General features: G+C 37.4%; 1 protein-coding gene across 1 annotated transcript; it reads right to left on the bottom strand.

Annotated features, from left to right (window-relative positions):
- Positions 1-504: 504 nt before the first annotated feature.
- LOC149010558 (uncharacterized) lies at positions 505-11,041 on the bottom strand. The gene is made up of 11 exons (XM_089161869.1): positions 10,695-11,041; positions 10,194-10,358; positions 9,992-10,110; positions 8,656-8,730; positions 8,092-8,185; positions 7,941-8,000; positions 4,741-4,806; positions 4,555-4,653; positions 2,359-2,403; positions 1,448-1,550; positions 505-1,018 (listed from the first exon to the last, which is right to left on the bottom strand). The coding sequence occupies exons 1-11, from the start codon at positions 10,812-10,814 to the stop codon at positions 930-932; spliced, it is 1,035 nt and encodes a 344-aa protein (XP_089017995.1). The 5' UTR covers positions 10,815-11,041; the 3' UTR covers positions 505-929.
- Positions 11,042-11,400: the final 359 nt, after the last annotated feature.

The raw sequence follows: 11,400 nt of genomic DNA, 5'->3' as shown, positions 1-11,400 counted from the left end.
TACATTCTAATCTAATTCCCGCCCCGACTCTAATACAGGATCAATGATTATTGCCCTTAACCCCAAGTCTTATAGCGCCAAAGCAAGCCCATTCTCGCCCTGTCCTGGCCCTAATTGGCCAAATCCTTAGCCCTAACCTTGATTGGCCCTATATTTGGCCTTGTCCCTAGCCCTGGCCCTGATAGTCCCTATCCTTGTCCCTGTTCCTAATTCATTGAGATCAAGTAGCGGGAACAAAATTAGGGCCAGAATCAAGCTAAAATCAGGGCCATGATCAACGCAAAAAATCTGGGACAGGTCGGGACAGGCCCGATAGGCCAAAAAATAATCTTAGACCCACCCTTGGCCCTAAGCAGGGCCAGAATATTTTGGCCCTAACCCACCCTCAAGACCAAAGTCTTGAGCTCAAGCCCTATTCGGGCATAGGGCGGGTCAGGGCCAAACTTGCACCCCTGAGTACCTCTTAATCTAACAGCAACATAAGCTCCCTCGTATTTGGAAGGAAATCTGGTTATGAACAACTTAAAGTACAGATATCCATGCACAAAAGGATTGACACAGAATCCACGGGTCAAGTCAGATTAACCGGAAAGTTGATCCAAATATCAGGTTACAGCATGTTCACTCACACAAAACAATCAATTAAACAATAAACATGACCTAAAAATAACTTACGGACAAAATCATGAGCAACATATCCAACCTGCTTTCCAATTCCAAAACACAATCCAAGAAACCAGGCATCTTCTGTTCAGCAAATAAATTCTCCGGAAGTATTTGCCCTACCCACAACATATCTTAGACGCTTCTTGCAAGGCCTTTACATGCATGGGATTGCCAAACAATGTATGAGGAATAATATCAGACACACCAAAACCTAATATCTCATGTTTGGATGTAAAAAGGGGGCTCACTAAGATTAGCAGAATTCAACCAGTGAGATTAGGAAGTCGAGATATTCTTTCAATTTCCTTGATGACCAAATCCTTTTCCTCATCAAATTGCTCATCATCGTTACCTACAAGGCGAGACAAAAAAAAATAGATAAAAGAGATTGAAGACTGACCCCAGCAAAATCATTTGAGGGCATTGGAGAAAACCCAGAAAGGAAATGAACACTCTGCACAGACTGACTGGAAAATATAGCAAGCCATGCAACCATACATGTCATACATGAAGGGTATAAGTGCATAACACAAAGATGGAGGGGAATGATCCTACCATATGTGTCATCAACATGCATTAGGTCTTAATTCTCCTACTGTTCAAACAAATATTCCAAATAAATGATTGTTATCATCAAATCAGAAGGTTGCCAGGTCTAAGGTAAACTAACAAGTCGGATTCAGTGGATCCACTCCATATGCATGTATCCCCATCCCATGGTAGAATATCTCTTGTTCTACCTGAAGACTACCAGATGTCAACCATCCAGTATTAAATTTACCTTTGCCAACAGAAAGATTGTGAAGCAGTTCTAGTAATCTTTCATGGTTCTTGGCCAGGATGATGATAATATCTCGAGGCTTGTTGGGATTAGCAACAAAGACCTGTAAAACAGAAAAAATAAAAATAAGGACAACACAAAAACACTATGATTACAACAGCATTTGGATGTTAGAACAAAATTTATCTCCTGGAGAACCAACCCTAACAAGTGCAAGAATCTTAAGAGTTCAGACCAAGTCATCAATATATCAATGACAGTTGTGGAACCTTGCATACTTCTTGATGCATTTGACCAGACAGCACCCCAAGACTCAAGGGTTTTCCACTATCAATGGCTACTTGTTAACAATACATGGGCCAAATAAATGAAGCGACCCTGTGTCCCCAACTTCAATGAAGACAATAAGATTCCTTTTAATTTTGGGTTTTTAATAAGGCCATGGAAGTTCATTAAGCCTATGGTAATATTTTGTATCCATTTAAGTTTGAACCTGCATCATTAACTAGCTTTTCAGCTCCTCTTTGGAAGAGGAAGAAAAAGAACTTAAGATCATTAGGGATACAACTTGATTTGGGTTAATCTGGTTTTGCCCAGGCTAGGCTGGGTTATATTGAAGCCTCAGGTTCATATGACTGAGATCTTTATCATCATAAAAGCTTCTAGGATCCAGCATGAATGGTCACATTTAGAAGTCCTACTACCATAAATTAACTTAACTAGAATTGTGTAACCTGCTTTGCATTTTAGCTGTGGGAGACTTGTAAGGCTAACCAAAGTATCATACTTCCCTGCCCAACAGACTTATTTCTATAGTGCCCAACTGTCTTAAAGTCTTCTAGAAAACCACAAGCTAATTATAATGAACAGAGAAATCGAAAAATTAGAGCAAAAGTAAGAAAGCACAACACCTTAAAGATGTGGAAGGCAGACATCTTTATATTTTTGCTTGAGTCCTGCATGAATTACCATATTTTAGATGATAAAGAAAACGGAAGCGTAATTAAGCAACTGCTTTTTCAGTTTTGAAACCTATGCTGTGAGGAACACAAAACTTGCCATATGAAGGGGTGATGTAGGATAACTGAGAAATCCCATAACTCAAAAAGAATATATAGACACACACACACAAAAAGCTGTAAGAACAGCAAGGATCCAGGATATGCCTACTTGGAAATCCAGCTAAACTCAAAGATGACAACAACAAATAAGAAACACTTAACAGGAGTAAAGTAGACAATATGAAAAAACTTCATAATTTCAATGAAACTGATCAACAACACATGTGAAACTGTCATAACAAATAGGAGAAGTAATATTTTATAATAGAGATTCGATAACACCGATTCTTAATAGTTGCAAAACGAACTTTCAAATGACAACTTTACCCTAGCACGGAAAAATTATAGGAACTACCAAATAAATTAAGAGAAAAGAATGAGAGACAACCACAAGAAAACGTAGTTGCATGACATAGCAACCAATTTCTACCAAGTCCACATGGCCTATGCAGGACACACAATCAATTCTCTTTCTTGTCAAAGCTGGTCCCTCATTCAGGGGGTTACGCTCAAGTTTAATCATGCGTAATAGTAGGTACAGTACAGAATGAGTATACAGAGTATGTATGACCAGAGACTACCAGAATGAGGAAGAATAGACCAACAATGCGAAGTTAGGCTACCTCAAGAATAGGCTTGCTTGACTCATGCAAATGCAAGGTCATTGGTTTACATACAGTACGGACACAAAGACCATAATTCAGGTGGCCATGAAAATAGATGAAAGTGAACAAAAGGATATCAAGAGGCTGGTTCAATGCTAGTTGTATTTTTGGGGATGCTGATCAATGAATATTATCATGGTTCCATTTTGATAGAATCATATGTTGTAAATCCACGAGAATGCATGCTATGCAAGTAACATAAATGAGTCAATGGATGGATACTAAAGGTAGTTGTCAGAAACATTCTTAAAGAATTCAATGAGAGTGAGCTCAACACTCAAAAGAATAGAAGGTTCAATGCTAGTTGTATTTTTGGGGATGCTGATCAATGAATATTATCATGGTTCCATTTTGAAAGAATCATATGTTGTAAATCCACGAGAATGCATGCTATGCAAGTAACATAAATGAGTCAATGGATGGATACTAAAGGTAGTTGTCAGAAACATTCTTACAGAATTCAATGAGAGTGAGCTCAACACTCAAAAGAATAGAAGGTTCATTATACAACAGGAAATGTAAATATAATAGCTGTATAATGAAAGAAAAGCTATTATAAAAGCAAAAATGGTAACAAAACACTCTTTATGCCCAAAAGAATCAGACTATGTCAACTGATTGGAGTGGCATCACAAGGTATAATAGAAAACTGTGTTAGTCTTACATAGTACAAAGAAAATTTACAGACTTAAAAGGTCATACTTATAAATGTCTCCATTATGATTTGAACGTCTATATCAAATAGAAATGAAAAAGGCAGCAGAAATTCCAAAATAATTTTGACAACAGATGGCACAGGATAGAAGAACAAACTGAAATTCTAGGATAATACAGGGATATCAGTAGAATGGGTTCTGCCCTCTTTTTAGTTGTTATGATATCCTTTTTCAGCTTAGGGCCGGCTATATAGCATTAAGAAACCTGGGGTTCCCCATTGTTATCCTTGTAAAATCAGTGAGTGCCTTGCATGTCTCAACAAGAAATTAGGGTTGTTGGGCATAGGCAAACCTGCCCCTTCATGATCCCTAATCATATGCATCAGTAGCATTAAGCCTTCCACTGATTTGTTTGTCTTGGGGTAATAATGGAACCAAACATGCCTCTACATTGTGACGTTCATTGACACCCCCCGCCCCCCCAAAAAAAAATCCCCCAACAAAAGAAAAAGGAGTAATCAAGAACTACAAACCTTAATACAAGCATTTTGATTTCATATTGGTGCATATATTTTTGCAGACCCAACGTTTCTCATGATTTAATCCTAAATGCCTATTCAACTAGCCATATGATTTTCAGATTCATGTACACATTAGGTGCTCTCATTGAGCAAATGAACAATGCTTAGAAAATCTGAGTAGCAAGGGAAGGCATTTTTGAGTACCTTGAGCAGTGTCATCATGACTTTCAAGTGCCGAACTTCTACGATGTATCGTTTCATTATATGAGTACTTGGAGACTCCAAAAGAAATTCTGAAAGAAGCTGAAATACAACAATCACATTATAGTTAACCCTTTAGAAACTGTGACTTAAAAAGTAAAATACATAAGACAATAGCTACAAACAAACCTTCAACGACTGTCTTCTTGTTACATAATTCGCTGATGTAAGGAGCTTCTCATAGTGCTCAAAGAACTGGAACAAGATCATCCAATCAGATGAAATTTGGAAGGGAAAAAAAAAATCAAAGAATATAAAATGGATGTCAAGTAGCCACACATCAAAGACACCATGTGCTCCTAATTCCAGAATTTAGAGCAGTCCAACTGAAACTTATTAGTCACAAACAATTTGCAGGAAAATTAGGTTCTCTGGTTCGTGGATAAATGACGAAAAGAAAACCCTTTTGATCTTTTCTTTTCCATGGTTAGAGTGAAACTAACAGAAATTTTGGTCCCACACTCCCACAGAACTTCCAGTTGGGACCCAAAGAATGCAGATCCCAGTACCCCTGAATGATATCCATGATAGGTTGCAAAAGCAGGAAAGAAGTCTCTTTCATAAATGGTTCAACATTTCATGGAATCTCTAGATTTTGGCAAACTAAATTTCATCTTCGTTCTCTTTCTTTCTTTCTTTCTTTTTTTTTTTTTGGGCGGGGGGTTGGGGGGATGGGGATGGGGAAGGGTGGGAGGGCCGGGGGTGTAAGGAAAGGTATAATCTAGTAAAATCTCAAAGTTGTAAAAAAAATATCATTAGTACTTCCCCTAAACTGTTTAAAAGATATTTTTATTTTGTTATTTCTCAGAGATGCTGGCAAAATTTTAGTGCACCAAAAGCCTAAGGTTCTGGTCAATACTCCCCATGACAACAAGAAGAAGAAGCCTTATCACAATTTAATGGGGTCGCCTACATGGATCCTAGAAGAGACCAGAAGCAAAATAACAAAGATATAAAGGGGTTGGGTCACAAAACACCACACAAACTCTGGGACATCTACCATGACTATTAACCTATTATTAACATTCCAACATTCTGCCAGATCTCAAGATGAAGTGTAAACGGAGATTCCTAACTCAGATAAATTTTCTCTCCGACTAAGTTCTTGAAGTCCCTTTTATGAAGGGTAAGTCTTGGCTAACTAAAATTAGACTACAGGACACATAAATGAGAATAAGGCCCCAATAGTTATTCCAGGCTACCATGATCACTTGATGAAGACCAGTAGACAGGTCAGTCCCAGATAAAATATTCAATAAAAGCAATATACCAGGTCAATCTGATGTTATCACTAGCCACCTGATCAGTGCACTATTCTTTTTAAGCTTTTCCAATTTTGTTTCAAACTTTTTGCAACCCCTTTTTTTTAATTTAAAAAAGTATATATCAAAATTGGGGGACTGTGGCTTTGTGGAAGCTGATCCTCATTCTATATGAATCTGTTAGGGCCCTAAGATAATACCATGTGGAGGAGGGAGGGAGGGAGAGAGAGAGAGAGAGGGTTATTGTTAAGTGGGGGATTATAAATAGGGAGGAAATTGTCATGAGAGGTTCTGAGATGTTTTATGTGAGTGTTTGGGCAGCCATAGGTGAGGGGCAGCAAGTATGCTGCGGGGGTGACTGGCACCATTGTAACCAGTTTATCGTGTTAACTTCCTTGGTTTGACATTAAATTTCATATTGGATTTGAGGGATCTTATCAACTAGTATCAAAGTGTGTTTTGATCCAACAGAAGATATGGAGATTGCATTATCCATGTTTTCCGGCGAAGGTGATTTGCACAAATGCCTTCGTGAAGTTTTACACCAAATTGAGGAATGAAATTGAGTGTGGCTCTTCAACACCTAGAAGGAGAAGCCCTCAAGTGGCTCTACCAAAGGAAATGGCTAGTGCTTGACTAGGCAGGCCTCAAAGAAATTCTGAAAGTCAACTTTGGTGAATGCAAGAAGTGAGAAAATTGAGGGGTAAGCTATGCTTGCAGGGGAGAGGAAGACTTTCAGGATTTGGGGCAAGTAGAATAGGATATTCAGGGGTTTTGGGAATGCTTGTGTCACAGTTGATCAAGTCAATTGCAGTGCTGAAACAACTGAAGTGTCTCTCATTCCATTTCCCATGTATTCATTTTATTTGCAGCATGTGTATGTGTGGACTCTGAGGAATTGTGTGTGAATTGTAAGTGGACTGAGTGGTATTTGCAGGTATATTGCATCATGAAGGAGCTTGGTTGCAGGGTCTGATTGAGGGAGTAGTTCGGGTTTTAACAACTGGTATCAGAGCCGTATTTTTTAACTTCTCTTTCACACAAGGGATTTTCACTATCATACAACAAGGAGGTTTATTTTTGTAGATACGGAACTAGCATGGTTGTGCAGCAAACACGTGAAGACTAAGCTTCTGACTTTCCTTCACCTTGAGGACACGGTGAATTTCGAGGGGTTGGCAGTGTTAGGGCCCTAGGATTACACCATGTGGAGGGTTATTGTTAAGTGGGGGATTATAAATAACGGGAAAATTATGTTGAGAGGCTATGAGATGTTTTATGTGAGTATTTGGGCAGCCATAGGCTGAGGGGCAGCACATATGCTTTGGGGGTGACTAGCACCCTTGTAACCAGTTTATCTCGTTAATTTCCTTTTTTTGATATTAAGTTTCATATTGGATTTGAGGGATCTTATCAGAATCACTCAAGTTGATCTACATAATGTGGTGCTCCAAATGCCAATATTTTGTGATCCCCAATTTTTGGATAGAAAAACAAGCATGACCAACCAAAGAAACTGCTGTATTGCAGGTATACAAATTACCAACACTATGACCACGTCAATCAAATAAGGACAAACATTTTTTGCTCACAATATATTGCCTTCAGTAGTGTTTCGACTGTTACTGTTCAGACCTGCTAATTTTAGCATCCTTGAAGTTCTAGGGAAAAATTCAGCTTTCTTGTAATACAGTTTCTAATTTCCACAGGTCATCAGTTATTTTGGGACATGCCAATAAACTTCCCATAATTTGGCATAACTGCTGGACAGAAAAATATCCATATATATAAGATTTTCTTACCAAATTTTGATCCCATCATAAACATTTATTGTGGTCAGAATTACAGTAAAGGAAAAAGTAACAGCATTCTAGTACACAAGGCTCCTCTACTGCAAGGTCAGGGAGGGGCAAATTTATTAATCCAGCTTCGTGGGAGAGGTCATTTCCAAGTTTTGAGCCCACAAGTTAATGGTTGCAATTATGCAACTTAAACATTGGTCAGAATTATGGTGGCTTTTGTAATTAACAGTTGGACAACATTTAGAAGTATAACAAGTTAGCTAACCTCTTCATAATGGGCAGTCAAGAATTCAGAAACTGCATCTGGATGTTTTGTAAGCAAATCCTGCCAGACATCAATTTCAGGAAACAAACTCAAAGGAATGGTACATTGCAGGGCTTTAACTTTGACACTTAAACAAGAGAAAAGAACTGACCCTAAAGGTGGCAAAAGCATCCGAGGCAACATCAAAGTTAGGAAGCTCCACATACTTGAAGAACAACTCAGAACTAGTAGACTCCAATATGTATCTGAAAGATCACTACAAAAATTTAAACACGTGAAAATCAAAATTCACTTTCTGAAGAAAGATTCCACATGGAAGACCACAATCTCCAAAAGATGAAAGGCAATGTCCATCTTCATCTTTAAAGAGGTACTAATTGAATAATGAAATGAAGAGCAACTAACATACAACTACATTGTGGCAAAGGCGACCATGTGAGATTTTGTTGCTTAACATTACAATTTTTCACATCATTGTGGAACTTGTCCTTGGAAGTGCCATCTATCCAGCAACAAAATTGGAAGAACACAGAAAAGATATACCAAGATTTGTATGAGATTCTTTTGCTAAAATCGTCTTCCTTTTCAACACAATCATCAACTTACCGATGAGAAAAGAAAAAGAAAGCTACTTTCCTCAAAATAAAATAAACTTAAAACAGACTGCGAAAAATTGAAAAACCATATGGAGTCAATGAAAAATTAAACATCTTACTTTGCTAGGGTTGGACATTTGATGCACTCCCTCAACATACTTCCACAATTCAGGGCAATTTCTTTGTTATCATAGCTGTTCAAGAAAGACTACAACGAGTTACATGATTTTTACATCATATCACACATACAAACTATGATAAAATTTAAAAATAGATAAAAATCAATGTATAATAGAAATATGTAGTTGCAAATATGAATGTCGATTCATATAGTGTCTTCAACGAGATAGCCACTCACGGAAGACAAGAATAAAGTTCCAAACATAATATATAGTGAATTAATTGCTTTATCTAATGAAATATTTCAGCTTTTGACCCCAAAAAAATGTAGATTATAACATATGATGATAAAGAAAAAGACATAAATAATGCCTAATTGTGAAGTTTATGTCAATCATCAATTCCTTCTCAATGCCTTAATACTCCACCAACCAGATGCTCTACATGCTATATCATTCTGACACTTTTTAAGGGCAAACACCAATCTAGGAGATAAGAGCCCAAATCTATGAATTCTTAAAAAGGTGCAGGATAAAGTCATGAAAATCCTGGAGTTTATTTTCCTCCAATTCCTAGCTGATCCATAGGGCAGCATTTCCCACATATTCTTGCAAGTGCTGAAGGGGAATGTTTGTAAGAAATGATAACCTATTTAGTATTTAACAGGCTTTGGCATTACTCGATTTGAACACAATAAAATTGAAACAATGGGCAAATATGTACTTTATCAATCTTTCTCCTTCAACCACAGGAAATTCCATCAGCAAATGGACTAACTCCTCAAAACTGTCAACTATAAGTGAATTTCCAAAAGCAACAACCCTACCTAGTGCCTTTGTATCTTTTCCCTAATTATCCCAATCCCAACTGAAAATCAAGAGAAGTAATAAAACTTGATGGAAATGCCTTTCCAGTTTCCTTTAAATTACGCTAAAGATAGTTTACCAAGAATGCTACTATAGATGGTATTCCGAACGCAAATCACTTAAAACATAATCAAGAACATCCTAAGATGGCACTTAGGATGAATGAAAATTCAACCCCGGTATCTTTCTTTAAATACATTTCCCCTCAACAATCATTATCATCTCTTTGATCAATTCAGTCCGATACTGATCCTACAATTTATCACAGTGAACGTCAATAGATGACTGCAGTCCCTCGGCCTTCTTGCCACAATGAATACCAAAGTTTATCTCAAACCACAGCCATTAGGTATAGTGCAGTCGCAACAGAATATAAAAAATTAAAATAACAAGAAAACAAAATAGGAATATGCTGCATTCATCCAAAACAAAAAAAAAAAATGGGATGTTGCAAGTGACAGAACCATACGATACAACAAGGAAGTCTAGCAGTTCCAAATGATTCTCAATATATTTCACGCAACAATAACTGGAGCCAACCATCTGCCTCAGCAATATAGACCAACAGTGCACTAAATCTTTTCTTGCCTACACCATCAGTAATTGGAATTAGTTCAGAGAAAATTGTGAATTAAATATGTGCTGCTTCTGCAGACAATACCATGACTTACTTCCCATCCCAAAATTGGTAACTTGTTGACGAAAAGGTCAATAACATCCTCTTTACAAACTTCCACTGTAAATTGTGTGACATTGTCTGGGTTAGGTTCGCTTTCTCCATCTCCAGAAAGCATTTGCCTCATTGCAACAAAATTCTTTTCAACTTCTTCCAAAGCCTGCCAAGAAACAGAGGGGAAGAAAGAATGTCACTGTGGACAGATTATAAATGAAAGGAAGATAACCCTTTACTGCAAAAGGGCAGCTAGATCATGGGTCTACAGCCATCCACAGAAGGGCTAAACTGAAAATAATCCGGGAAGATTGAGATCGTTTTAAAGGGGTACCAAAACCCAGGTGAAAGTAATCAATTATGCATGTTCATCAAAGCCGAATTAGGTAAAATGCAAATGAAGACCCATATGGAAAATCAAACAAAATCCGTCAATCGAAGTGTCACTCAGTGCTAGTCGTAAGTTTAGAAATGGAAATCAATGCAAACGAACAAAATCAACCTTTTCAAGAGCTTTAACTTCTACCACGGTCTTCATGTCAAGGGCGAGAAGGCTATCCCTGATACATGTGACGAGCTCCGGTGGTGTTTTGGGTCTATGCTTGAAGAAATAAAATGACATGATTAACTACCCACTTGCAATTTCCCTCAGAACCTTCAGAATTCTACAGATCACGAAGATTGCTTCTTTATTTGCTTCGTATGTGTTCCGATCTATTAATTAAGGGAACGCTTTATCTTCGAAGGCTTTTCCAATTGTTTTGTGTTTCTTCGATGGTATTTTATACTTACCACGACTCTAGCCCATCAATAATTCTATACATAAGCTTGTTAATCTTGACTTTGTAGGTATATCAAACATAATTGAGAACGAGAAATCATGGCTATCGCTTCGAGATGTTGTAATGTATATCTTAAATACTAGTCAATTAGTCATCATGTTCAAAGTTACTTAAATGGACTAAATCGATTGAACGAAAGTTTACTCGAACCTAATTGAGAGATGGATAAGTTGGTAAAAAGTCAACAATTCCAAGTAGGCCATCAGAATTCCAATCTCTTTGGGACTAGAGGGTTAGGTTATCTATCATGTAGTACCCATATACCCAATGTATAAAATCTTTTTAGGTAATCTCAATGTATAAAATCATGTGTTCCAAAAAAGTAATTATTTTTTTCCCAAAAGGAAAATTTTCATTCAGGAAAAA

Source organism: Hakea prostrata, chromosome 7 (genome assembly GCF_041222555.1).
Source record: "Hakea prostrata isolate BN-2017 chromosome 7, UWA_Hpros_2, whole genome shotgun sequence".
In the NCBI taxonomy this organism is placed as follows: Eukaryota; Viridiplantae; Streptophyta; class Magnoliopsida; order Proteales; family Proteaceae; genus Hakea; species Hakea prostrata.
This window is presented reverse-complemented; position numbering and strand designations above follow the sequence as displayed.

Coding starts and splice junctions, on each gene's coding strand:
- LOC149010558 (XM_089161869.1), bottom strand. CDS start 10,814: ATGTCATTTTATTTCTTCAAGCATAGACCCAAAACACCACCGGAGCTC. Junction 4,807..7,940: donor TGACTGCCCATTATGAAGAG/GTTAGCTAACTT, acceptor ATCTTGTTCCAG/TTCTTTGAGCACTATGAGAA. Junction 4,654..4,740: donor CAAGAAGACAGTCGTTGAAG/GTTTGTTTGTAG, acceptor GTTGTATTTCAG/CTTCTTTCAGAATTTCTTTT.